Source organism: Triturus cristatus, chromosome 5_1 (assembly GCF_964204655.1).
Source record: "Triturus cristatus chromosome 5_1, aTriCri1.1, whole genome shotgun sequence".
In the NCBI taxonomy this organism is placed as follows: domain Eukaryota; kingdom Metazoa; phylum Chordata; class Amphibia; order Caudata; family Salamandridae; genus Triturus; species Triturus cristatus.
In genome coordinates, this window is record NC_140587.1 from 1,015,575,963 (window position 1) to 1,015,601,212 (window position 25,250).

The window sequence follows — 25,250 nt, forward strand, 5'->3', positions numbered from 1 at the left end:
CGCTGAAAGCCCAAGATTCAGGACACTGTTTACTCCTGCGACCGGCACCCGCGAAGCGGGGGCCGGGAGAGGTTATCCCTGTGGGGACTTGAACGTTATCCGAGTTATAGCTCAGAAAAGTAGTAAAGTTAGACTTTTGGTCTAAGTTTACATTTGTGAAACTGAAAAGTAGCAAAGTTAAATTTTGTCTCCAAGTTTACCTTTGTGAATCGGGCCCTATTTTAATGAGGACTTAAACACAATCATGTTCATGCACTATCTTTGTGGGTACTTAAACATTGCTATAATAAAACACTATCATTGTGGGGGCTTGATAAAAACTATAATAAAACACTATCTTTGTGGGGACTTGAACATCACTATAAAAACATACCATCTCTGTGGGAACTTGAGCATTCCTGTAACTAAACGCAAGCTCTGTTTCGACTTGAAGCCCCAGGGGATGCCATGAGGCACAGGGTCAAGACTGATTTGCATATAGCTGTGTCTGAACTGTGGTGGCAAAGTGAGCTAAAGAACGATGATAGATTCAACCCAGATCTGTGACTGGGGGTGAGTGTCTGAAAAGTTTCAGCGCTCCGTCCTTCATCTCCTTGTGTTTGCTTTGTTCGCCCTAAGTTGGAGGGGTATGCCCAGACGTGGGTCGCTTGCTCACTTTGCCACTGGATTCAAGCTAGCTTGGCTGATGAGGGGATGTTACCCCGAAACCGGTCCCAGGATGCTTGTTTCCGGTCCAGGGAAGACCTGGCTTGGCAGTTTGGGCTGGACAGTTCCCATGAGGCACAGGGTCAAGACTGATTTGCATATAGCTGGGTCTGAACTGGGGTGGTGAAGTGAGCTAAAGAACAACAATAGATTCAACCCAGATCTGTGACTGGGGGTGAGTGACTGAAAAGTTTATGCACGCCGTCCATCATCTCCTTGTGTTTGCTTTGACTTGAACATCATCAGCTTCACATTCTCTGTATGGGGCTTTGTGAATACTGAAAAGTAGTAAAGTTAAACGTTTTGTCTAAGTTTACCTTCGTAAATTGGGCCCTATTTTAATGAGGACTTAAAAACAATCACCTTCATGCACTATCTCTGTGGGGACTTAAACATTGCTATAATAACACACTCTCTTTGTGGGGACTTGAACTTCACTTTAACACACTCTCTTTGTGGGGACTTGAACTACACTGTAATAACACACTATCTTTGTGGGGACTTGTACATCACTATGATAACACACCATCCCTGTGGGGACTTGAACATCTCTATGATAACACACGATCTTTGTGGGGACTTAAACATCGCTATAATAACATGCCATCTCTGTGGGGACTTGAGCATTCCTATACCTACACACAGCCTCTGTGTGGACTTGTACATCATGAGCTTCACAGTCTTTATAATGGGATTTAAGCTTTGAATGTACACACTATTTCTATGGAGACTTAAACACAATGATCTTCACCCACTATCTCTGTGGGGACTTAAACATCTATTTTAGCAAAAATGTAAGCAGCTAATGAAGCTCCGGGTTCCACTTGACCATATTCCTTGGTTCCATATGTTAATTTCTTTATGTGTTAGTTCCCGAATCTCCTAAGATTTTAAGCACTAATAAATAGGTTACATACAGCTTCAAGTGTCTTTCATTAAGCATGATAAGATATTTTCTGACACATTAACATAATCTATCTTTAATGTACACCCCTATAATATATGCAGCAATTCATATATGAATAGATTATAATGTTGTTTGTGTATTTTGTTGATAAAATAAGCATTTAGCCATGTGCCTTCGACTGTATTCAATCACAAGTAGTGTTACGGACTAGGTCCACACAAGGATGGTAGCACGTGTTCAAGTCCCCACAAGAATGGTGCTGTGCACAGGATTAAATAACAATATATTTGCAAATTTGAAGCAGGATCCTGTTTCATGAATTTTTTCTTTAAATTTTTCTGTTATTAGTGTGTTTTAAAAACATTGGGAAAGGTTAGTCCCCACAAGGCAGGTATTCACACATAGTCCCCACAAGGATGGTAACACATGTATGTGTGTGTTTTTACACCTCCTTTATTAGGTATCTCGACTGAAAGTCCTGTTCTCCTGTCTCTCTTATGGAGGAGTGTGTTTTTGTTCACGTTGTTGCGCTCTCCCTAGTATCCTGGAGAGACTTCCACTTATTCTTTACTTGGCACTCGCTCCACCCTCCCCTCTAAAGATTCTTTTTTGGACAGTCACAGAGAGCTCCTCTCTCTCTCAAAGTATTCCTCTGACCACCCATAGTCTGTGGCCTTTTACTGCTGTTATTGCTTGCAATGCTCACTTCAACTATTTGCTGGTGCTCTCTGCATTGCCTGTTTCTATAGCTAGGGGCTTTGGCTCACTGGGTTTAGCTATTGTCTTTGGCCCTGCGTCCGTTCACTTGGGCCGGTTTACATTGGGGGAGCGATGTAATAGTATGTTTATATGGAGTGTTCTTTCCAGCTTGCTTTATTTTTCTGCCATGGTATTCTACTCCCATTTGTTTTTGCACAGTTGTGGATTTCAACTCCACACAGGGTTATACACAATGTTTCTGGTGGAGTAGAAGTGTTTTCACACTAGGTGCACTCTGCTTCCTAAGCTCAACTGAAAGTTAATCATAGGGAGTGTGCCCATGCCATTCTCAGTGATTATTAGAGTCTCTTTATTAGGTACCAATAATAGTAATAGTAAGGCCCTTACTGACCACTTTCCTCAGTAATATATTAACACCACTGATGTACGTGTGGTCATTGGCATCATCATTGGGCCTCTCCGCCACCAGCAGGTTGTCTTTATTCTCTGAGACATGGCTGGATCTGTGCAAAGGGTGACTTAAAATTGCATCCGGTTCTTTAAGAAAAATGCTTTTAATCTGAAGGTAAAAAGAGAACAGAGACAAGGTTAAAAAATGAGGGATGTGCACAAGACTATTAGGTCGTCCTTAACATCTAATAAAAAAGAACGTGATGTCGACATGTTTCAGCCAACTTGTGCCCAACTAGGGTTGGTGGCTTTCCTCAAGACCAAAGTTATGTATATGAGATCCTCACTATACCTGGTGGGACTATTTGTCCCCCTGAAACTTAGTTTTTGGGTGCAATTTGCACATGCCTCTGGAGTAAAATCTTCATAGCCCCTAGAAAATAAACAGAGTGGAGAAAACAATGTAACCCCTGTATTTATATACTCTGATCGCTTAGAAGGAAAAACAATGTATTGTGCCTGATGAAAGGCATACACGTTAGAATGCATGTTCAATAGTGTACTCAATTATTTCACTTATATAACAATAACAAGGGGGTAGACAAAGGATCTGTGGACAGTGTGTGTGTCTTTTGTTAAAAATGCATCTGTCTAATATACTATTTACAAGTAAAATCAACTCTTGTAAGTTTCTCGTCGGAGATTCTAGTTAGCGTTACCATTGGGGCATACATCATGTAATTTTTAACACAAGGTTAACCATTTACCTGTATCGAAAAAGTACTTTCTCCCCTCATAGCCCGGGAAGAAGAAGTACGCTGTAAAGGAGTCATACAAGAATCAGATTTGCAACGTGCTCAATATTTTCACAATGGTGAAATCACAAAGCGAAGAAGATATGAAAGGTATAGCACGTACTGTAAAAGTTAGTACTAAGTTGTGAAGTGCGCTCTACAAAGTTGTGTGTTGACTGTGCTTAAAGAAAGGAAGAGAAGGCATACTAAAACCATTTAAAAGGGAATACAGATGTTCTAGTTTTCTTAACACCCTGTGGCTGCGCCGTTCTTATTAAACTTTACCCAACAGCGTAACATTCAATGCTGCATACAAATAAAGGGTGAAAATTGAATCGGTCCTCCAATCATGATAAACTTAGCTGTTCTAAAGTTAGAAGATCAGCAAACTTATTGAATTTGTTTTTGTAAACGCATCGGGGGACATGCTCTTCCTGGGCTGGGTGCGGACTTGCAACTGAGAATGCTATTAAGTATGCACTGCCAGACATATGTGAGGATAATTAAGCGCATTAGAAGCAGTTACTCAACCTGCCGTACGTCACATTGACTACTTAGAGAGGTGAAAAGAGGGGTGGGGCAGGGCTGTGTCCTTGCCCCCTTCTTATTCTCCCTTTATATAAATAATGTGGGTGCAGTGCTAGTAGGATTGTCTAAAGATCTTCCACAAGTGGGGTCTTGCCCTGTACCGTCTCTCCTCAATGCCAACTATGGCGTCCTTATGGCACGTACTCCTCTCGCCCTTCAGACCCTGTTGACAAACTTTGGTGAATACATGCAAGATCTTGGTCTTTTAGTAAACCAGTCTAAAACTTTTGTTATGAAATGTGGGAAGAACACCACTAAGTGCCAAGACCTAAAAATACATGGTACAACTGTAGGCATTACCAATACTTTTTCATATCTGGGGATTTTATTTAATAACGAGTGCCTATGGAATAAGGCTATTTCATTTAGGAAGTTGCGATTTGGTAAAGCCTGTATGGCACTCATAGGGTTTGCTAAATGACTGGGTTCTAATCCACCCGCGCTGATGATGTCAATATACAAAGTTAAATGTCTTAGTATCGCACTTTATGGTGCAGGCGTGTGGGGATATAAGAAATGTAGAGAGATTGAACTGGTGGAGAACGAGTTGTTTTAGGTATATTCTTGCCACTCTGAAAAGTACTTCAGTACAGGTATGTCACGCCGAATTTGGAGCTCCATTCATTACAGATCTGATCCTGCTACAGCCTATTTTACGTTGGCATAACATATGGACTTCTGTACATACTGATTTAAAGCATGCAATAATCAAGGACTGTCTTAAATCAATTCTCTATCAACGCATTCCATGGCTGGTCTATATTCAACGTTTCTGTAATGATCTGGTTCATCCCGAGTATTTTGAGAAGCCTGAAACACTATCTCCCATTAGCAGAGACTTTTTAAAAGACGAAATTAGGACCTATTTGGAGACTTGCATCTGAAATCTGTAAACCTAGTGTTCTAAAAAATCAAATGATTTTAAGTACTTATGATATGCAACCCTATTTTAAAGCAGTTTTAAATGCAAGATATAGGTTTGTGCTGACCCGCTTAAGATTAGGTTACTTTCATCGATTGGTCAGTTTCCCAAATATAAACGATTGGTCCACAGTTTTATCTAACTGTTCCTGAAGTAATGTAATAGAGCAGAATACTATGCACGTGGTGTTTTTTTGCAATTTCTTTACCCTCCAGAGGAAGCGCTATAATATACCTATTATAAGAGGGGCACAATGTCGACCTGCGTAAATATACTTACAATCTCTGCCCACTCTGGAGAGTTGCTGCAGTATGACATCCTTTTTATGGGCTGTCTTTTGCGCCAGAAAGAACATTTCTTTACCTCTTTCACAGTAACAAGACATAGTGTGTACGTTTGTGCTGTAATGCTGGGTGGTGTAATCTGCGCCAAGTGTATTTTATTTCTTGTTGATCTACTGCCATTCTATTTTGCTACAATTGAAAAAAAATATAAGTCAGTTTGCTGCGGTAGATGGGGAGTGCATGGCAGATCCATTACGAGGTTTTTGTCCTCCTTCTTTGCTCAGGTTTTGCTGAGTTTCAGCCGACTATGCTGTGGGAGCTTTGTGTGAATGCTGGAATCAATCCATCTGGATGTGAAGGTCTTTTATATTTTGCCGATTTTATTGACGCACATTTGTCCTTTATCAACGTTACATGGTGGTATTGTGATCTCATTTTAAATTCTTATTATTATTTGGCCCACTTGTAGAATTGGGCATATATTTTAACTCGATGACATGAATTGTATTTCTATATATTTTTTTCTCTCGTATTGTTTTTATATATTGCTTTTTTGGATGGCTATCTGCCACCTGTATAAATTTGTATATTGATTGACTACATAGAAAGACATCCTGGTAGAAATAGAAAAGCTGCTAAAAGGACACGTACATGGGAGTATAAACTCATTCTGTGTGTAAAATGTATCTTTGTCCACCTGTCGAATTGTTCTAAATTTATATTGAAAGATAGAACCATTGAGTGAAATTTTTACCCACACTTAGGTGCCGATTCCGATCCTGTAAAACCCGGGTACGATTCGTCGTACGGAGCATATTCTCCGTACGATTCGTACCCGGGAAATCCACCGTACAATCCAGCAAGTACGATTCGTACATAAATAACATTTCCGTACGATTCGTACAAAACACCGTACGGCTAAAAAATACCTACGAGTCTGATCCTGGACAGCGCGTACGCGACGTCCGTACGGAGTCAGGCAGCGTTTTACGGACCAGCAAGTACGATTCATCCCTACGTCACTCCGCACAACTATTTTTTTACGGCAGCCAAAAAAAGCTGGAAAACTGAGTCCGACGCGAAAACGGAGCCCCGGTACGCGACGGACAGCCATGGACCCCATCCTACGTGTCATCCCGGCCCTCTTAGCCTCCGACCTGGTGCACCGAACCCGACGCACACGCCGCAGGAGGTGAGAACAACACCCAGGGGCCAAGGGGGGGTGAGGGGCAGGAAATATACCCCCTACCCAAATTAAAACCTACAATATTGAGGACATACATTACCTCAAGGCTCTGGTCACTCCAGGGGGCGTGTCCACCAATCCCTGCGTCACGCAACGACGGAAGTGGACGTGTACGCGTACCCCTACGGAAACACTACAATAGTGATACGCACCGTACTCACACATACATAGCGTGGGTACGGTCCGTAGCACAATATCAGTGGTGCCATGGGGGTACGCGTGGTACGGACCGTACACACGCCCTCAGAGCGTGTGTACGGTCCGTATCACCATTGTAGTGGTGACGTAGGGGTACGCGTGGTACGGACCGTACACACGCCCTCAGAGCGTGTGTACGGTCCGTAACACCATTGGAGTGGTGCTGTAGGGGTACGCGTGGTACGGACCGTACACACGCCCTCAGAGCGTGTGTACGGTCCGTATCACCATTGTAGTGGTGCCGTAGGGGTACGCGTGGTACGGACCGTACACACGCCCTCAGAGCGTGTGTACGGTCCATAACACCATTGTAGTGGTGCCGTAGGGGTACGCGTGGAACGGACCGTACACACGCTCACAGGGTGTGTGTACGGGCCGTACCATGCGTACTCCTACGGCACCACTACTATAGTGATACGGACCGCACCCAGACATACATAGCGTGGGTACGAGCCGTATCACCATTGTATTTGTGCTGTAGGGGTACGCGTGGTACGGACCGTACACACCCCATGAATGCGGGGGTACGGTCCGTATCACACGTACCCCTACGGCACCAGTACATTTGGGATACAAGGCGTACACACGCCACGAATGTTGGCCTACTGCACCAAGGGGGTGGGTGGGTAGGTGGGTGGGTTTGGCTGCATAGGATTCCCAGCAGTGGACAGACATGTGAGGGGTGGGTGCAGAGGTCTCCCAGCAGTGGACAGAGACATGGGGGTGGGTGCATATCACTCCCAGCAGTGGACATACATGTGAGGGGTGGGTGCATATCACTCCCAGCAGTGGACAGACATGTGAGGGGTGGGTGCAGAGGATTCCCAGCAGTGGACAGAGACATGGGGGTGGGTGCCGAGGACTCCCAGCAGTGGCCTGCAATATGAGGGGTGGGTGCATATCATTCCCAGTAGTGGACATACATGTGAGGGGTGGGTGCAGAGGACTCCCAGCAGTGGCCTGCAATATGAGGGGTGGGTGCATATCACTCCCAGCAGTGGACATACATGTGAGGGGTGGGTGCAGAGGACTCCCAGCAGTGGACAGACATGTGAGGGGTGGGTGCAGAGGACTCCCAGCAGTGGACAGGGACATGGGGGTGGGTACATATCACTCCCAGCAGTGGACAGAGACATGGGGGTGGGTACATATCACTCCCAGCAGTGGACAGACATGTAAGGGGTGGGTGCAGAGGACTCCCAGAAGTGGACAGAGACATGGGGGTGGGTGCAGAGGACTCCCAGCAGTGGCCTGCAATATGAGGGGTGGGTGCATATCACTCCCAGCAGTGGACGTACATGTGAGGGGTGGGTGCAGAGGATTCCCAGCAGTGGACAGACATGTGAGGGGTGGGTGCAGAGGACTCCCAGCAGTGGACAGAGACATGGGGGTGGGTGCATATCACGCCCAGCAGTGGACAGACATGTGAGGGGTGGGTGCAGAGGACTCCCAGCAGTGGACAGACATGTGAGGGGTGGGTGCAGAGGACCCCCAGCAGTGGACAGAGACATGGGGGTGGGTGCATATCACGCCCAGCAGTGGACAGACATGTGAGGGGTGGGTGCAGAGGACTCCCAGCAGTGGACAGAGACATGGGGGTGGGTGCATATCACTCCCAACAGTGGACAGACATGTGAGGGGTGGGTGCAGAGGACTCCCAGCAGTGGCCTGCAATATGAGGGGTGTGTGCATATCACTCCCAGCAGTGAAGAGACATGTGAGGGGTGGGTGCAGAGGACTCCCAGCAGTGGCCTGCAATATGAGGGGTGGGTGCATATCACTCCCAGCAGTGGACAGACATGTGAGGGGTGGGTGCATATCACTCCCAGCAGTGGACAGACATGTGAGGGGGGGGGTGCAGAGGACTCCCAGCAGTGGACAGAGACATGGGGGTGGGTGCATATCACTCCCAGCAGTGGACAGACATGTGAGGGGTGGGTGCAGAGGACTCCCAGCAGTGGACAGAGACATGGGGGTGGGTGCATATCACTCCCAGCAGTGGACAGACATGTGAGGGGTGGGTGCAGAGGACTCCCAGCAGTGGACAGAGACATGGGGGTGGGTGCAGAGGACTCCCAGCAGTGGCCTGCAATATGAGGGGTGTGTGCATATCACTCCCAGCAGTAGACAGACATGTGAGGGGTGGGTGCAGAGGACTCCCAGCAGTGGACAGAGACTTGGGGGGGGTGTACATCATTATCACATGACCACAACTCCATGGGTGTATGTACGCATCCCTAACTGTGGACAATGATGATAGTGCCATAACAACACATCACTGACAGCAGTGTCCCACTCCCAGGAGGATGGATGTCACTCCCCCACTGCATGACACACCACATGTGGGTGTGAGGACAAATAACACATACATACCCACCCCTGGCAGATGCAGCACAATACACACACTGAGATCATGCCACAAGACTGTATAGTCATGTCATTGCCTACTAAACTAAGAGAGCCAAAGGGAACACACACTGTCACGCACATCCCAGGACTGATAGGAATGTTCAGGTGCTGGGCCAGCCACCAAGATGTTGTCTCTCATGGAAGGACGAGGGTGGAGTTCCCACAGATACAATGCCCACAATTGTCAGGTGCCCAAATACCCTGCAGAAAAAGTACTATATGTGTGCTAGGCCGGGAGTACACACATGCATAGTGCTGAAAAGGGAGAATTTCTCCATGAAGGCATTTTGACATACTCAATACACAAGTACCGTGACTAGCAAGGATGGCACAGACGATGCAGCCGGAGACATTGCTGAGCAGGCATGGCCATAGTTGAAGGGATCCGTCAACAACAAAGGAAATGTAGACACAGGTCAGCACAACAATTGTGCAACTCTTTGCAGGGAAGATGTCAGGTGCCACAGAGGAAGGAACACTCCTTGGGACAATGTCTCAAAACCAAAATAACACACACTACCAATGATTCTTTGCAGAGACCTTGTGATGGCACGCAGAAACCATGGTCCACCTCATGACCATCAGAGTAGAATATTTCTCAGAACCATAACACATTACCACAACACCAACTCCAGGAGCCTCAGCACCAACATCAATACTTGAAATGCAATAGTGTGCAAAGTAAAAATAAAATGCTTTATTTAGCATAAATGTTTTTTGTATGAAATGACACTATATACAAAGGCCAATGGCCAGTCCACAATAGAAGTCCTTGGGGGGACACATGGGCACGCGTTTCCCCTAGCTTGCCTGCACATTGGAACCCTCAGGTTCGTCGACCGGGGGGGGCGCATCATGTGGGGAAGGACCAGGCACTGCAGGGACAGGAGGGGGAAGGGCAGGTGTGGTGGGTGCAGGGGTGGACGTCTCCAATGCAGGGGGTGGGGCAGCGGCAAAGGTCGATGTGAGCACGTCGCTGCACACTGCTGCCAGGGTGTCCAGGGTAAGCCCTGCACCGGAAGAACTCCAGGGCCAACGGAGGGGGGGGTGGCCGAGGGATGGGGTGCAGCACTCTGGGAGGGGGTGGACAGGGTGGGGGACTTGACTACCCTGCCCGGGGATTTCCTTGCCCGCTTGCGGGGTGGTGTCACAGTGGGGGTGATGGGCAGCTCTCCGTTTGGCAGGGGAGTCAAGGGGAGTGCTTTTGGAGGGACTGGGTTGTGAGGCCTGCGGACTCAGACTGTGGCTGCGTGTATGTCTTTTTGTCCCAGACCCAGTGGGTGTGCCTACATCCCCCTGAGTGTGCGTGACAGGAGGTGTGCGCTTGCCCTTACTTGGTGGTGTGCTGCCTGTGTCTGGTGGGGTGCGTGCTTGGGAATGTCTGGGTGTGCATGGGACAGGTATGGGAGAGGGAAGTGTGGATGGGGCTGGGGTAGGGGGGGGACAAAGCGCTGCAGGAGACTCGCTGCTGCCGTCAGTGAAGAGTCCATGGACCGCAGAAACCTGCGTTGTTCCGACATCGATGCTGACATGCCGTCCATGAACGACACCATCTGTGTTAGCAGTGTGGTGTGGTCATGGAGGACAGTCAGCACCAATGCCTGCCCAACCTGCAACTGCCGCAGTATGTCCACAGACTCTGCACTGAGGGCAGCAAGGGTGGCAGGGGGTGCGGTCCCTGTCCCGAAGGAGACATTGTGGTGCCCTTCACGGACAGAAGGGACCCGAGCAACTGGGAGGTCGGTGCTGGGAATGGAGGAGGCGGGGAGAGATGTTGGGCTGCTGCCAGGTGTTGTAGCAGCCTCCGCCCCCTCGATGAGGTCAGCCTCGGACCCGTCTGCGTCGTAGTTGGAATCACCACCAGACAGGTCCTCTGACTGACTCCCCTCGCCCTCCGTGCCACTGGCTCCCGCAGACTCGCCGGCACTGGTGGCACTGGTGCTGGGTCCCTCATCCAGGTCCGTGCAGGTTTCTCCCTCGGTTTCCAATGATGATGCTGTGGGCAAGGTGAAGATACAGAAAAACATCAGTCACCTGTATATATGTGATACATGAGTACAAAAACAATAGGTCACAGTGCATATCAGGCAATGCATCATGAGTAACAGCTAGATTACTCCGCACATATGTAAGCCCTGTACTCCCCAGTTGGTAGACCCACCATGGCACTTGGACACAAGGAACAATAGGACACACCAGCCCAAAACTTGAATGAGAAAACACTGAGGAGCTTGTGTCTGGGAACAGGTGAACACAGCAATACAATGAAGTCATGCCACCTCTTGTTTACCCTGAAAGAAACGGTAGTGGTGCACCCAAGGCAAAGTAACACACCTCAATACCAAAGGTGTCCCCACACTCAAAGACCTGTGAGTACTTTGGAACACAAAACGAAAAAAAGTTGGTCCCTTGGCAATCACAATACTTGACACAATCGACATGGTCAGAATGTGGGAATGTGCCATTTTGTGAACAGAACACATATGTGCCTTCATAACAGATGGCTCCCAAGGAGGTGCACACAAAACTACATTTACCCAGTCATTGAAGAAGCTGGTAGCCTTCTTTAAAGAAGCCACTGTTAGAAAGAAATGTTGTTGCAGAAAGTACATATATATGGGCCCACGGAGGGCTTGATGACTTGACACTCGTAAGTTGGTATCACCAACAACCAAGGACTTAACCAATTTCCACAACACAGGGGGAACATGTATATGTATAATCTGGAAAACAGTCTCATTAGAACAGTGCCTTCTTTTAAATTGTGCCAGCGTGTTCCCTGAAAGTGTAAAGGTGGTTTGGTGTGCACTTCCTTGGGAGACATCTGTCATGCAGGCACATTATTGTTCTTAACAACAAAACATCAAACTAAAGCATAGAAAACATGAAGACCTGTTGACAAGTGTTGTGAGTGCCAAGGTACAATACCTTGTGACTAACAACTTGAATTATGTCAGTTGTCACACGGCCATCCGTTACCTGATGACACAGTTGCCAACACATCTGACCCACTGCCTGTCATGTGGAGTGGCACATATGTCCAAACCCAGGACAATGCATGATCTAATGGGCCTGCTATTGTGTTGTAAAAAGGCATACCTGCACTGAGGAGACACCCCCATGGCAAGCCAGAATGTCCACACAGATGTCAGCACACAAAGACCAAACTACGTAGCATCTTGACCTCACACTGGTGCAAAAAATGAATGAGCAGGAATCATGTATTTAAACAATTGACACATGCTGCAAAGCACAAACATTACACCCTGCTCAACATCACTGGGACACTGCATGTTGAGTCTCTGTCCAGCCAATTATCACACACAGGTCAGACCTGGCAAGGAGACATAAGGTCTGGCCATGTAGGCCTCGCCCGCACAAATCCCCCATACCTGAGACAATGTGATTGAGACAGATCAAGAAGTGACACCTCTTAATCGGGCTTTACTAAAATGATCAGCAAGGCTTTCCGAATGTACTCCACATCACCTCGTGAGGCTGCCAACACATATTTGTGACTAACAACCATCGACAGATAGTTGTGAATAGACACACAGGCACTGCCCAGTGTGAGTATGCACAAGCCAAATGGGGTCTCCCTGTCCAGTGGACACAAGTAGCACACTTTGGATAAATACAAATGAGGCCAGGGAACAATGCCACAGAGGCAAACATATGCTGAACACACTGAGAATGGACATAGTGTTGGATGACACACATGATTACGAGGCAAGGGTGTCTCAAGGGACTGTAGTGGGCACACTGCTCCTTGTTCCTGAAATGATCTGACTGTAACATGAGCAACCGTCCTGGCACTATGCATATCTCCCACTCATGCACATCATGTCTGAGGCCACAACATTGGTCATGCATGCTGCAAGGGTGTTCATTTGAAACCTCACACTCCCGTGTTGAGACTCATCATTAGTGCCAACAAATATGGACCCCTGTGAGAAGTTGGCCTGGCATATGCTGTCTCCTAGTTATAGGGACACCTTGCACCAGTCCAATTCGACTCTTATTGATGATAGGTTTAAGACAACCTTTAAAGAAAGCTATCCTAGTTGTAGCTGTGGAGAGCAGCGTTCAGGCTAAGTCTTGAAGGAGTGTTAAGCTTATTGTTTTACCATAATAACCTCTTGAATAACCAAATGAAAGAGTAGCCCACACAGGTATATATATATAAAATATATGTATTTATTCTAGACAGAATCCCACAGTCTCTTTATGAGGCTAGTGGCAAAGTTATACTTCAAACAAGCATTTATAAACACAATAAATAGCACAGGAATCAATGGGCCCCAGGGCGGGACCAAACCATATATCAAAAAAGTGGTATCAGAACCATGACAATTCTACAGACAATGCCTAGGGCATTTAGGATCGCTGGCTCCTTAAGAATCCACCCCAGGTTATGAGGAAGGGGACCCACGGGAGGCGCGTGCAGTGGAAATAGCTGCTATCGGGATCTCTATTAAAGTCTATGGAGAATGTCGCGGTTGAAATTACACAAATTAAAGTCACTTCTAGCAGGATTACAAAGTTAAAACTTTAGACTTAAGCTTTTGAGTAGCCCACTACCACGAGAGTACCGAGGTACCACTGTTACCTGCCCCAGGGAAGCCGGGTGCATAGGTCGATTCTGGTGTCGGGTCGCGGGCTGATTTTCTATAGGAAAATGTTCAAAAGTGCTGCTAGCCAAAAGCGTCGATGATGCCGTGAAGATCAAAGATGTGAAGATTGTAGAGAAGAACCTGAAAGCAGAGGGGACAGAGTCTGGGTCACGGCAAAGTGACCAGGAGGCTCAAAGCAAGGAGCCCTTCGATGTCGGGTGCTTCAGGTGCGAAGTGGTGTAGCTTGGATCTGCAGCCACGGGCTCCGGGAGGCTTCTAGGAAGGCCAGCTTCCGGAGGCCGACTGTCCCACGTCGGATGAGGTCGCTGCGGTGTTAGTGTCTGGATTGGATCCACTAAGCCTTGGCAACCGCAACCCACGAAGAATAAACAAATCGGCTACAGTGCAGACCCACGAGGTCTGGGAGAGGTCTCCTTTGGAGAGACTGTAGAGCAAGCCTGGAGCAACCAGGGGAACTCTTGATTGTTGAAATAGGCCTCCGCTAGGGCCCACAAGTCGAGAGACAAGGGACCGTGGGAGGCGGCAATTTGGCGTGCGTAAAAGGGCACCCACGGGCCACCGGAGGGGGCTAGGGCGCTGGTCTTTGGCACAATTGCTGTAGAGTGGTTGGCTCGAAAACGGGCCAAAGCACAACTTCCCCACTGGTCAGGGTCGTGTGCTACGCAAGAGGTGGCCGGTGTCCTGGGGTATTGTGGATCTCGGCACCCACGCGGTCCACGGTGCCCAAACTCGTTGAGCACACTCACTGGCCTCTGGGATGCGCTGGAAACCCACCTCAAGGGTGCTGGAAGTCGTCGAAGTCCATAGGAGCAGCGAGGTTCCAACCGGGTCACTTGCAGTGTTTCAGGTGCCTGCCAAGCAGGGGGATAACTCCTCTATCCCAAGGGAGATTTCTTCCGTCAGCTGGGCAGCAGCAAGTCGAAGGTCAAGACTGTAAAGTTCAAGATTAATCTGAGGCTCTGGGGCCACGTTATTCACCTTTATCCCCAAGATTAGGGGAGTGTCCAGAGTAGTGTCCACCAATGAGTGGTGAGGCGGGAAAGGGTGGCTACACCCTCTCCCCTTTGTGTGTTTCCCGCCTGGGTGAGGGGCAGGATGCCCCTGAACCGGTTCCAAGCGGTGTATGCAGAATTAGGTCTCTGCAGCTGCCTACGTGCAACTCTGAAAGGACATTTGGTGCACCCACCCTGTTCCAATCCACATTATCCTGTCTGGGGAGATGCTAGCACCTCCCTGCCACAGGAGCCCTATTGTCCAGCTGGCGAGGCTGGGGTTTTCCCCAGCAACAGCCAGCCAGGGTCGTGTAGGTGGCGGGCAGTAGCCATTTTGTGAAACTTGTGCACTTTTAAATTGGTGTCTAAATTCTTCCGCTTTTCCCATATCGCCCCTCTAGCAGGGGGGAATCATACCCTCATGCCCATGGCTGGACTGGGGGTATGATTCCTACATGTTTGACACCAAACACAATATGTGTGATAGTGGTCTGGTGGTGTCAGTTTGCATGGCTGTCCCAGGTGGCACAATAAGTGCTTCAGCCCTGGTTGGCCTACTGAGGGACCCATGCCCTGGGTACCTAGGGTACCATCTACAAGGGACTGTCAGGGCACCCTCAGCATCCAATTGGTTGGTACCTAGGGTACTCACATCGTTTAACAGAGGAAGCAGATAGGCTGGGGTCCTGGATAGCAGGGCCACAGCCTGGCTAAAGTCATAAAAACAGTCAAAACATCAGCAAAATGTTGGGGGCAACTATGCAGTCGATGCCACTCTCCTACATAACCCCCACCCCCCAAACGCAGGGACATTAAACTAACCTTGACCAGTTGAGTCTTCATGTTCTAAGTGGAAATATCTGGAGAGGCCATCTGCATTGGCATGGTTGCTCCCAGGTCTATGTTCCACTGTATAGTCCATCCCCTGTAGGGAAATAGACCACCTGAGTAGTTTGGGGTTTTCACCCTTTATCTGTTTTAGCCATAGGAGGGGCTTATGGTCTGTCTGAACAATGAAGTGAGTGCCAAACAAGTATGGCCTCAGCTTCTTCAAGGCCCAGACCAAAGCAAAGGCCTCCCTCTCTATGGCTGACCAACGTTTCTCTCTGGGGGTCAACCTTCTGCTAATAAAAGCTACTGGTTGATCCTGGCCCTCCTCATTCAGTTGTGATAACACAGCACCTACCCCCACCTCTGAAGCATCAGTTTGAACTATGAATTCTTTGCAGTAGTTGGGGCTTTGGAGCACTGGAGCAGAGCACATTGCCTGTTTTAGGTCATCAAAAGCTTTCTGACAGCTGACAGTCCACTGAACCTTTTTGGGCATCCTCTTAGAGGTGAGGTCATTCAAGGGGGTCACAATGGATCCATATCCCTTTACAAACCTCCTATAATAACCAGTCAGGCCCAAGAAAGCTCGAACCTGAGTCTGGGTGGTTGGAGCAACCCAGTCCATGATGGTCTGGATTTTGCTCTGAAGTGGTTGAACCTGGCCTCCACCTACAAGGTGACCCAGGTATACAACCTGACTCTGTATAATCATTAACTTTCGGGACCCTAGAGTGGTGAGTCATATATGTTCCCATCCTAATACCTCGAGCGTTACTGGAATACACACCTTGGATTTGTCCCATTTCTTTTCTTTTGACCTTCGCGACACACATTGCGATTTGTCTACTGGTTGGGAAAGGGTCAACAGGGGCTTTCGCTGTCCATCCAGATTGGATTTCCATCTCCCATTGTCCAATCATTTTGCCCCGCTGAGTAGTATAAAATTGCTATTGGCCCTGGATGTTCTGCCAGTTCGGGGACCGTAAGTTGTAGCGGGCCCAGGGTGGTACACCTGGGTATGGGTGACACGTATTCCAACACTGCATGTGTTTCTCTCATTGTGCCCCCTAGCAATTTTGATTCCTTTCTACCAGCATCGGAGTGTTTAGATAATCCCCAGGGCACAAACCTTGTTAACCCCACACCCATCGAAACCGAGACGGTACCTCTTACTCGCACGTTGCACAATGATAGATCATTAATTTCACACACAGATCCTTGTCCCAACGAGCATGAGTGTTTGGAACCTGGCAACACTGTAAACCATTCTGCCGCACAGGGTTCTTTACTTGCCCATTTGCCAGCTGTTACAACTATTTCCCCCCTTCTTACATTGGCCTCGTGGAACATTGCCGGTCTAAGAAGTAAAATTGTAATGGAGGAGTGGTCTGCCTGGGCAAATAACCTCGATATCCTGGTCTTTCAGGAAACGTGGGCTGTGGACCCGATTTACTTTTCTGGTTATGTTAATTTTTATAAAGGGGCCTCTAGTGGGATAAGGGGCCGTCCTTCGGGTGGTCTGTGCATATGGGTGAGGCAAACCCTTAAGTATAGTCTCACCGAACTGGCCATTGATAGCCCCGACATTTTGATCATCTCGTTGCACCTTAATGATGATCCTGTTATCTTGATTATAAATGTATATAATAGGGGCCTACCAGGCGGGCGAGGTACTAATACTTTTCTACAATTAGATGGGTTCTTGGAAACAGTCAACCCCTGCACAAATGTGATAATAGTGGGTGATCTAAATTGCTGTTTCGAACCTTTGTACACTGCTTGGGACTCACTTACACTGGAAGTGGACGCAAATTGGAATATTCCACCTCTTGACCTTCCCCCCATCAAGAGGTGGACTGAATCTGCTATTCAGTGGATGAGCTTGTGTACGGGGAGTGGCATTAGGGCAGCCAACGGACGGACCCTCTCTGACAAAAATGGCAAGGATACCTTTGCCGATGGTCGTCGTTGTAGTAGAATCGATTATGCCCTAATTAAAGTGGAGTTTTGGTCCACTTTAAATGATATGGTGATTCTAGATCGCCCCGAGAGCGACCACAATCCTTTAGTTCTGAGTTTTTTGTTTTGCCCAGCCCGTAGAAGTGAACCATCCGAGATAGTTACTGCTGACGCCCTCCTAACTAATAATCAACGGAGAGTGCGCTGGGAAAAGGTTGCTATCGATAGTGCAGTACTCACCGAAATTAGCTCGAAAGTTTCATGTGCGTTGGAAGCCCTTCATTCTCTCCAGAGCCAAGAGGCTGTCGTTGGTGAGTCTACTCTTATTCACGAAAACCTATTTTTAGGCCTCAAGGCTCTTTTTTCTAAACCCTGTAAGGTTAAGAAATCGTTTTTACCAAGCAAAATCCTTGGTATAACAAAGCATGCCGTGAGTCTTATGGTAAACTGAAATCCGCCATTAAATCTAAAAATCAGGCCAATATCAGATTAGCCAGGAAAGACTACAGTAAGGCTAAAGTCTCGGCCAAACAAGATTGGGACAACGAACATTGGAACGACCTTTTGGTCGCTAGTAAACAAAGAAATCTGACCATGTTTTGGCATATTGTGAAGTGGGGCAACTCTCCGAGTTCGCAGGTTCCCTCAAACCATGTTCTCCCCAAATCCTGGGTGTCGCATTTTGAGTGCCAGTTCTCGGATACTAATCTGGTTGAAGAGACTGCTCCTCCCATTTTACAGGACATGTCCACCCTCCAGAATCTTACATTCGATTGTAAAGAGGTCGAGATGGCTTTAACCAAGGTTCCTAGTGGCAAGGCACCGGGCATAGATTGTGTCCCCGCGGATCTTTTTAAATTTGACCATAGTAATTGGGTGACCTATATTGCATTCATGGCAACTGCTATAGCCAAAGGGGCTGTAATCCCTGAATTCTGGAAGGGCGCCGAGATACTGCCCATCTTTAAGAAGGGTGATCGCTCGTGCCCGGGGAATTACCGCCCGATTAGTTTAATTGATTCCGTTCAAAAAATTATTGCCAGGATGATCCTGGCAAGAATTCAGTCATGGATTGAGCAGGAGGATATCATCTCGCCTCTGCAGGCCGGGTTTAGACCCTGTACTAGTACCATCGACCAGGCGTTCAAGTTCCAACTGATCGTCTGGAAAACGGTCTATCTTTGTGGCGGTACTCTGTACGCCGCTTTTGTTGACCTCCGGTCAGCCTTTGACTTAGTCAATAGGACTAAACTTTGGGGGGCTCTAGCGGAGTTAGGGATGCCTGCTGACCTTTTGAATATTGTCATTAGGTTGCATGACAATAACTTTGCACAAGTACGATGGGGGAATCAAGGGCAGGTCACCGACAGATTCAAAGTTAATAGGGGTGTTAGGCAAGGGTGCGTCCTTGCGCCTACTCTTTTTCTGTTGTTCATTAAAAGAGTTGTGCAGTACTTTTCATCTACATCCACTGACGCCCCCACGCTGGGTGGTATAAAAATCCCACTACTCATGTTTGCCGACGACACCCTACTACTATCCCAGACTCAGTCTGGGTTACAGGTGGCTTTGAACGTATTTGCCAACTTTTGTTCCGACTTCGACCTGCTAGTTAACGTCTCAAAAACTAAGTACATGGTCTTTAACAAAGGGAAAAGTGTGAAAGGTCATGTTACTATGAATAATGATTTACTCGAACGTGCCAACGTTATGACTTATCTGGGGGTTGTTTTCGAAAACAAGTTGAATTGGAGGCCACAAATAGATGTCCTATCTCTCAAATTTGCCCAGCTCTCTGGGTGCTTGGTTAAAGAACAGAAACAGTCCCAGATGAAAATGATAGGTCCTGCTATTAAAATTTATAATGCCAGGATTAATTCTGCGATCCTTTATGGCGCAGAACTCTGGGGTTTTGCTGATCTTTCCCCTTTGGTCAAGGCACAATACAAATTTTTGAGGATCCTCACGTCTCTCCCCTGTTCAAGTCCAGTGAAACCGCTTCTGCTGGATCTTGGTTGTTATTCTTTTGAAGATATTGCCAGGTTTAAACCATTGGCTTTTTGGAGGAGACTATGGACCGTACCGGAATTAGGCCCCTATGCAAAGGCATTTTTGGATGTTCGCTCTATTCTGGGCTCCGGTAACATTGTGTGGTTCAAGCAAGTTAGCCTGCTATTGGAATCCATGGGCCTGGGAATTCTTTGGACTGACCCTGCTAATAACCCTTTTCCTCCTAAAAAACTCTTTAAAAGCCTTTACTGGTCTATGGTACTTCAGAAACAACTATCCCTAGTTCCAGCAGAGTCTTTGACAGGCAGGTTTCTTGTGCAGAAAAAAGTCCCACTCTTAGAAGCCTATTGGTACATTATTACCAGGCCCAGTGACAGGAAACTTTATCATCAACTGAGGGTTGGCACCCTACCCACCAAACTGTTTACTAAAAAATGGAAGGGTGAGGTTTGTGACTCCTGTCGCTGGTGTAAAGACTGTGCTGAATCTGTGGGTCATATATTTTTTGTCTGCCCGGCCTATGCAGCCCCCCAGGCTAAATGGCTCAAACCTATATGTCGTACTTTGGGCACTAGACTGGGGCTTGAGGCTTTAAGAATCTTAAGATCTGATACTGGTGAATGTATCGTAGTTGCCGTGGCCAAATTCCTGGGTTGGGTTTGGATTATTAGAAATAGGAATCACTAGATACCAGTGTTGTGTTTAATCATGATCTTATTTCTTTTGTGTCATTTTGGAACCGTTTTTATATTTTATCTTGTATGTAATGCTTAATTTTACATTGTAATGTCTTTTTATGATGAAATTGATCGATAATAAAGACTAATGAAATGGTAAATGGACTCTGCCCTATCTGGCACTTAGTAGCCTTGATAGTGAGCCCAGCCTTTTGCAGGGCTTCCAAAACTTTCCTCAGGTGGATCAGGTGATCTTTCCAGGTGGAGCTAAAGACAGCAATATCATCTAGATATGCTGCACTAAAGTCTTCCAGGCCTGAGAGGACTTGGTTCACCAACCTTTGAAAAGTGGCAGGTGCATTTTTCAAACCAAAGGGCATCACAATAAATTGAAAATGCCCACCAGGGGTAGAAAATGCAGTTTTGGCTTTTGCAGACTCAGCTAACTTTATCTGCCAGTAGCCAGCTGTCAGATCAAATGTGCTCAGATACTTGGCTGAGGCCAATCTATCTATGAGCTCATCTGCTCTGGGAATTGGGTGAGCATCAGTCTTAGTGACTGCATTGAGACCCCTGTAGTCGACACAGAACCTCATCTCTCTCTTACCACCCTGGGTGTGAGGTTTTGGTACTAGGACTACTGGGCTAGCCCACGGGCTATCTGAGGGCTCAATCACTCCCAACTCCAACATCTTTTGGACTTCTGTCCTGATGCAGTCCCTGACATGGTCAGGTTGCCTGTAGATCTTATTCTTGACAGGCAGACTGTCCCCAGTGTCCACTTCGTGAGTGCACCAGGTGGTCTGACTTGGAGTCAGAGAAAACATATGTCTGTAAGTCTGTAGAACCTGTCTACAGTCTGCTTGCTGCTGGTCAGTGAGGCTGCCTGCCAAGGCTACTCCATCAACTGACCCATCGTCAGGGTTCTGAGAGAGCAGGTCTCTTCCTCCTGTACCTCATCTGTTGCCATGAGCAAGCCCATGTCAGCCCTGTCCACATATGCTTTCAACCTATTGGCATGAAGTACCCTGTGGGGACTTCTGGGAGTGCCAAGGTCTACCAGGTAGGTAACCTCTCCCTTTTTCTCCAGAATGGTATGGGGTCCACTCCACTTATCTTGGAGAGCTGCTGGGGCCACTGGCTCCAACACCCATACCTTCTGCCCTGGCTGGTACACCACCAGGACAGCCTTTTGGTCATGCCAGGCTTTCTGTAATTCCTGACTTGCCTCCAGGTTTTTAGTTGCCTTCTTCATGTACTCAGCCATCCGGGAGCGGAGACCAAGTACATAGTCCACTATATCCTGTTTAGGGGCTTTGAGAGGTTGCTCCCATCCCTCCTTCACTAGACAAAGTGGCCCTCTAACAGGATGGCCAAACAAAAGTTCAAAGGGGCTATAACCAACCCCCTTTTGTGGCACCTCTCTGTATGCAAAGAGAAGGCAGGGCAGAAGAACATCCCATTTTCGCCTAAGCTTTTCTGGGAGCCCTTTTAATCATACCCTTTAAGGTCTTGTTGAACCTCTCAACAAGACCATTGCATTGTGGGTGGTAAGGGGTGGTGAACTTATAGTTAACCCCACAATCCTTCCACATTGCCTTCAGGTAACTACTCATAAAGTTTGTACCTCTGTCAGACAATACCTCCTTAGGAAACCCCACTCTGGAAAAGACTCCCAGGAGGGCCCTTGCCACCACAGGTGCTGTGATGGTCCTAAGGGGAATAGCTTCTGGGTATCTAGTGGCATGATCCACCACCACTAGAATGAACCTGTGCCCAGATGTTGTTGGTGGGTCCAGGGGACCAACAATGTCAATTCTCACCCGCTCAAAGGGCACCCCCACCACAGGCAATGGTATCAGGGGAGCCTTTGTGGATTTACCTGCCTTGCCACTTGCCTGGCAGGTAATGCAAGAGCTGCAAAAGCTCTTGCAGTCTTCACTCATCTGGGGCCAATGAAAGTGAGGGACAATTCTGTCCCAAGTCTTGTTTTGGCCCAGGTGTCCTGCTAAGGGAATATCATGGGCCAGTGTGAGCAGGAAGCCCCTAAACTTTTGAGGTATGACCAACCTCCTGGCTGCACCAGGCTTGGGGTCTCGACCCTCAGAGTAAAGGAGCCCTTCATCCCAATAAATCTTATGGGTCCCACTGGCATTCCCTGCAGCCTCAGCAGCAGCTTGCTGTCTGAGGGGTTCAAGAGTGGGGCAGCTCTGCTGCTCCAGGCTCAAGTCTGCCCTAGAAGGTCCCCCTGCCCCCAAGAACTCAACCTGATCAGGTTCCAGTTCCTCTGGGGCAGTTCCTTCTTCAGGAGAAAGATCCTCTTCTGCTAAAACAGTCTCTACAGACTGTTCCTGGGGGGAAGGCTCTGCCTTACCCCTGCTACTCCTCCTCTTGGAAGGTCCTTGGTCCATTTTTCCAGGATCCAAGGCCTGTTCAGTTCCTGTCAGCTTTGCTTTTGACCTTGTCAGGGCAAACACTTCTGTTGGTATACCCAACATTGCTGCATGGGTACTTAGCTCCACCTCAGCCCATGCTGAGGACTCCAAATCATTCCCTAGTAAACATTCAACAGGTAGGTCTGCACTCACCACAACTTTCTTGAGGCCAGTTACCCCTCCCCAGGAGAAGTTCACAACTGCTAGAGCATGGTCAGTACTAACGTTGCTTGCATTGGTCACTTGGTAAATTTCCCCAAGTATGATCTGGTTAGGGTCTACAAGGTCCTTAGTCACCATGGTGACACTGGCCCCTGTATCCCTGTAAGCTAATGACTCCCTTCCATTAATTTGTGGCTGTTGTCTGTATTTGCCCAGACCACTGGGGCTCACAAACAGGGACAGGTCCCCATCACAAACTAGAACAGCCTGAGTAGGAGTTCTGGCTAGGCCAGAGTCCTCTCCAGATCCCAGGGTCAACCCTACTATGCCCTTGTTCTGTGTACCGCCACCTATGGTTGCACTAGGGGGAGCAGCTGCCTTCGGGGCAGGTGGAGTGGTCCTTATGGAGTCTTTGGCCTTATTACAAACTGAAGTCCAATGGGTCTTCTGCTTACAGAACTTACACCATGGCTTCCTTGGTTGTTTAGCTTTATTAGCTGGGGATTTGTCAGATGCAGATTTTTGGGGGCCTGTTGAAGACTGCTGGTCTTTTCCCTTTTCCCCACCCTTCTCAGAGCTTTTGGCATCTTCCTTTTTAGTTGCACCCCCCAAGGGCTGGACCTTTTGCTTAATCCTGGTTCTGACCCATTTGTCTGCCTTCTTTCCCAATTCTTGGGGAGAGGTCAGATCAGAGTCCACCAGGTGCTGATGCAAGAGCTGGTTCTGACAATTATTAAGAATCTGCTCCCTCATTATGAGATTATACAATCCTTGGTAATCATTTACTTTGCTGCCAGTTAACCAACCTTCCAGTGCCTTGGTAGCACAATCAACAAAATCTACCCAGTCTTGATTCTTTGCTTTTTGGGTATCTCTGAACTTAAGTCTGTATTGATCAGTGGTTAAGCCAACCCCATCTATTAAAGCATCTCTCAAGATATAGTAATCATCAGCATCCTCTTCTCTTACAGAGAGGAGCTTCTCTCTACCTTTGTCTGCAAAGGAGAGCCACAGGATTGCTGCCCACTGCTCTACTGGGACCCTCTGTACTTTACATGCCCTCTCAAGAGCAGAGATCCATTTGTGGATGTCATCCCCTGTATGATAGGGGGGCACAATCTTGTGGAGGTTCCTATTGTCAGGGACTTTCTCTCTAACTCTAGGGGTTTCATTACTGCCACCAGGGGTCTCTAGACCCCACTTTCTTGAAGCTTTCTGAAGCTCCAGGGACTCCCTGTCCAATGCTAACTGTTCTCTCCTGAGCTGTAGTTTTGCCTGCTCAAACTGGATCAGTCTGCATTTCCTCTCTTGGGAGGATTCTCTCCTCTGAGGAGAGGCAGAGGTCCTTTTGGATCGCCTAGAATGGTTGGACCCCACTGAGGGGGATCTGTTCCTTCTACTTGGATCCACCACTCTCCCTTTAGGGATGGAGAGAGTGCCTTTTGGGCCATCACCTCCATGTTGTGAGTGGTCTGGATCTTCCAGGTCAGGATCTTCATGCTCTTCCTGGTCCTCATCAGAGTCCTCTCTTGGAGGGTCCTCTTCTGAGGGGTGCCCACCCAACCTATCTACCGCATCAGACCCTAAAGTCTGCTTAAAGTCTGCTATGAGCAGGATCTCCCTGAGGCGTTGAGTATTGGCACCTTTGTTTGTCTTCAGTTTCCTAAAGGTGCACATCTCCCTAAGATCAGCAAAGGAGAGATGATCATATGTGTCGACTGGAACCCTTTGGGGTCCTTCCAGAGCCTTATGGGCACCTGAACCTAAAGACATTTCTAGTGTAGTGATAGTGGTGTATCTACCTACTCTAGGTGTGGCCTACAGAACTCTCTCTTGAGTTGTAGTCAAGGTGTGCTAAACCCTCTACACTCAACTCCTAAGTTCAGTAGAACTTATTGTATTCTAGTTGAATTTATATGTACCTTTGGTACCAAGTGGCTTTCACTTTAGAAATTCAATTTGTTATCTCGTAAAACAATGGCAAGCTTGAATCCAACTGCTGCAAACCAATGTGAGAAGTTGGCCTGGCATATGCTGTTCCTAGTTAAAGGGACACCTTGCACCAGTCCAATTCGACTCTTATTGATGATAGGTTTAAGACAACCTTTAAAGAAAGCTATCCTAGTGGTAGCTGTGGAGAGCAGCGTTCAGGCTAAGTCTTGAAGGAGTGTTAAGCTTATTGTTTTACCATAATAACCTCTTGAATAACCAAATGAAAGAGTAGCCCACACAGGTATATATATAAAATATATGTATTTATTCTAGACAGAATCCCACAGTCTCTTTATGAGGCTAGTGGCAAAGTTACACTTCAAACAAGCATTTATAAACACAATAAATAGCACAGGAATCAATGGGCCCCAGGGCGGGACCAAACCATATATCAA

At 47.6% G+C, this 25,250-nt stretch overlaps 1 protein-coding gene across 4 annotated transcripts in view; it reads left to right on the top strand.

Moving 5' to 3' along the window:
• LOC146832794 (TGF-beta receptor type-1-like) overlaps positions 1 to 25,250 on the top strand; it is a 1,867,988-nt gene that overhangs the window by 1,804,136 nt on the left and 38,602 nt on the right. The window contains exon 9 of one of the 4 annotated variants that reach the window (XM_085606114.1): positions 5,595 to 5,669. The exons of the other annotated variants lie outside the window; for them this stretch is intronic. Coding sequence (XP_085462240.1) covers positions 5,595 to 5,639 — 45 coding nt within the window. The 3' untranslated portion in view covers positions 5,640 to 5,669. The remainder of the gene's footprint in view (positions 1 to 5,594; positions 5,670 to 25,250) is intronic. 4 annotated transcript variants of the gene reach the window in all.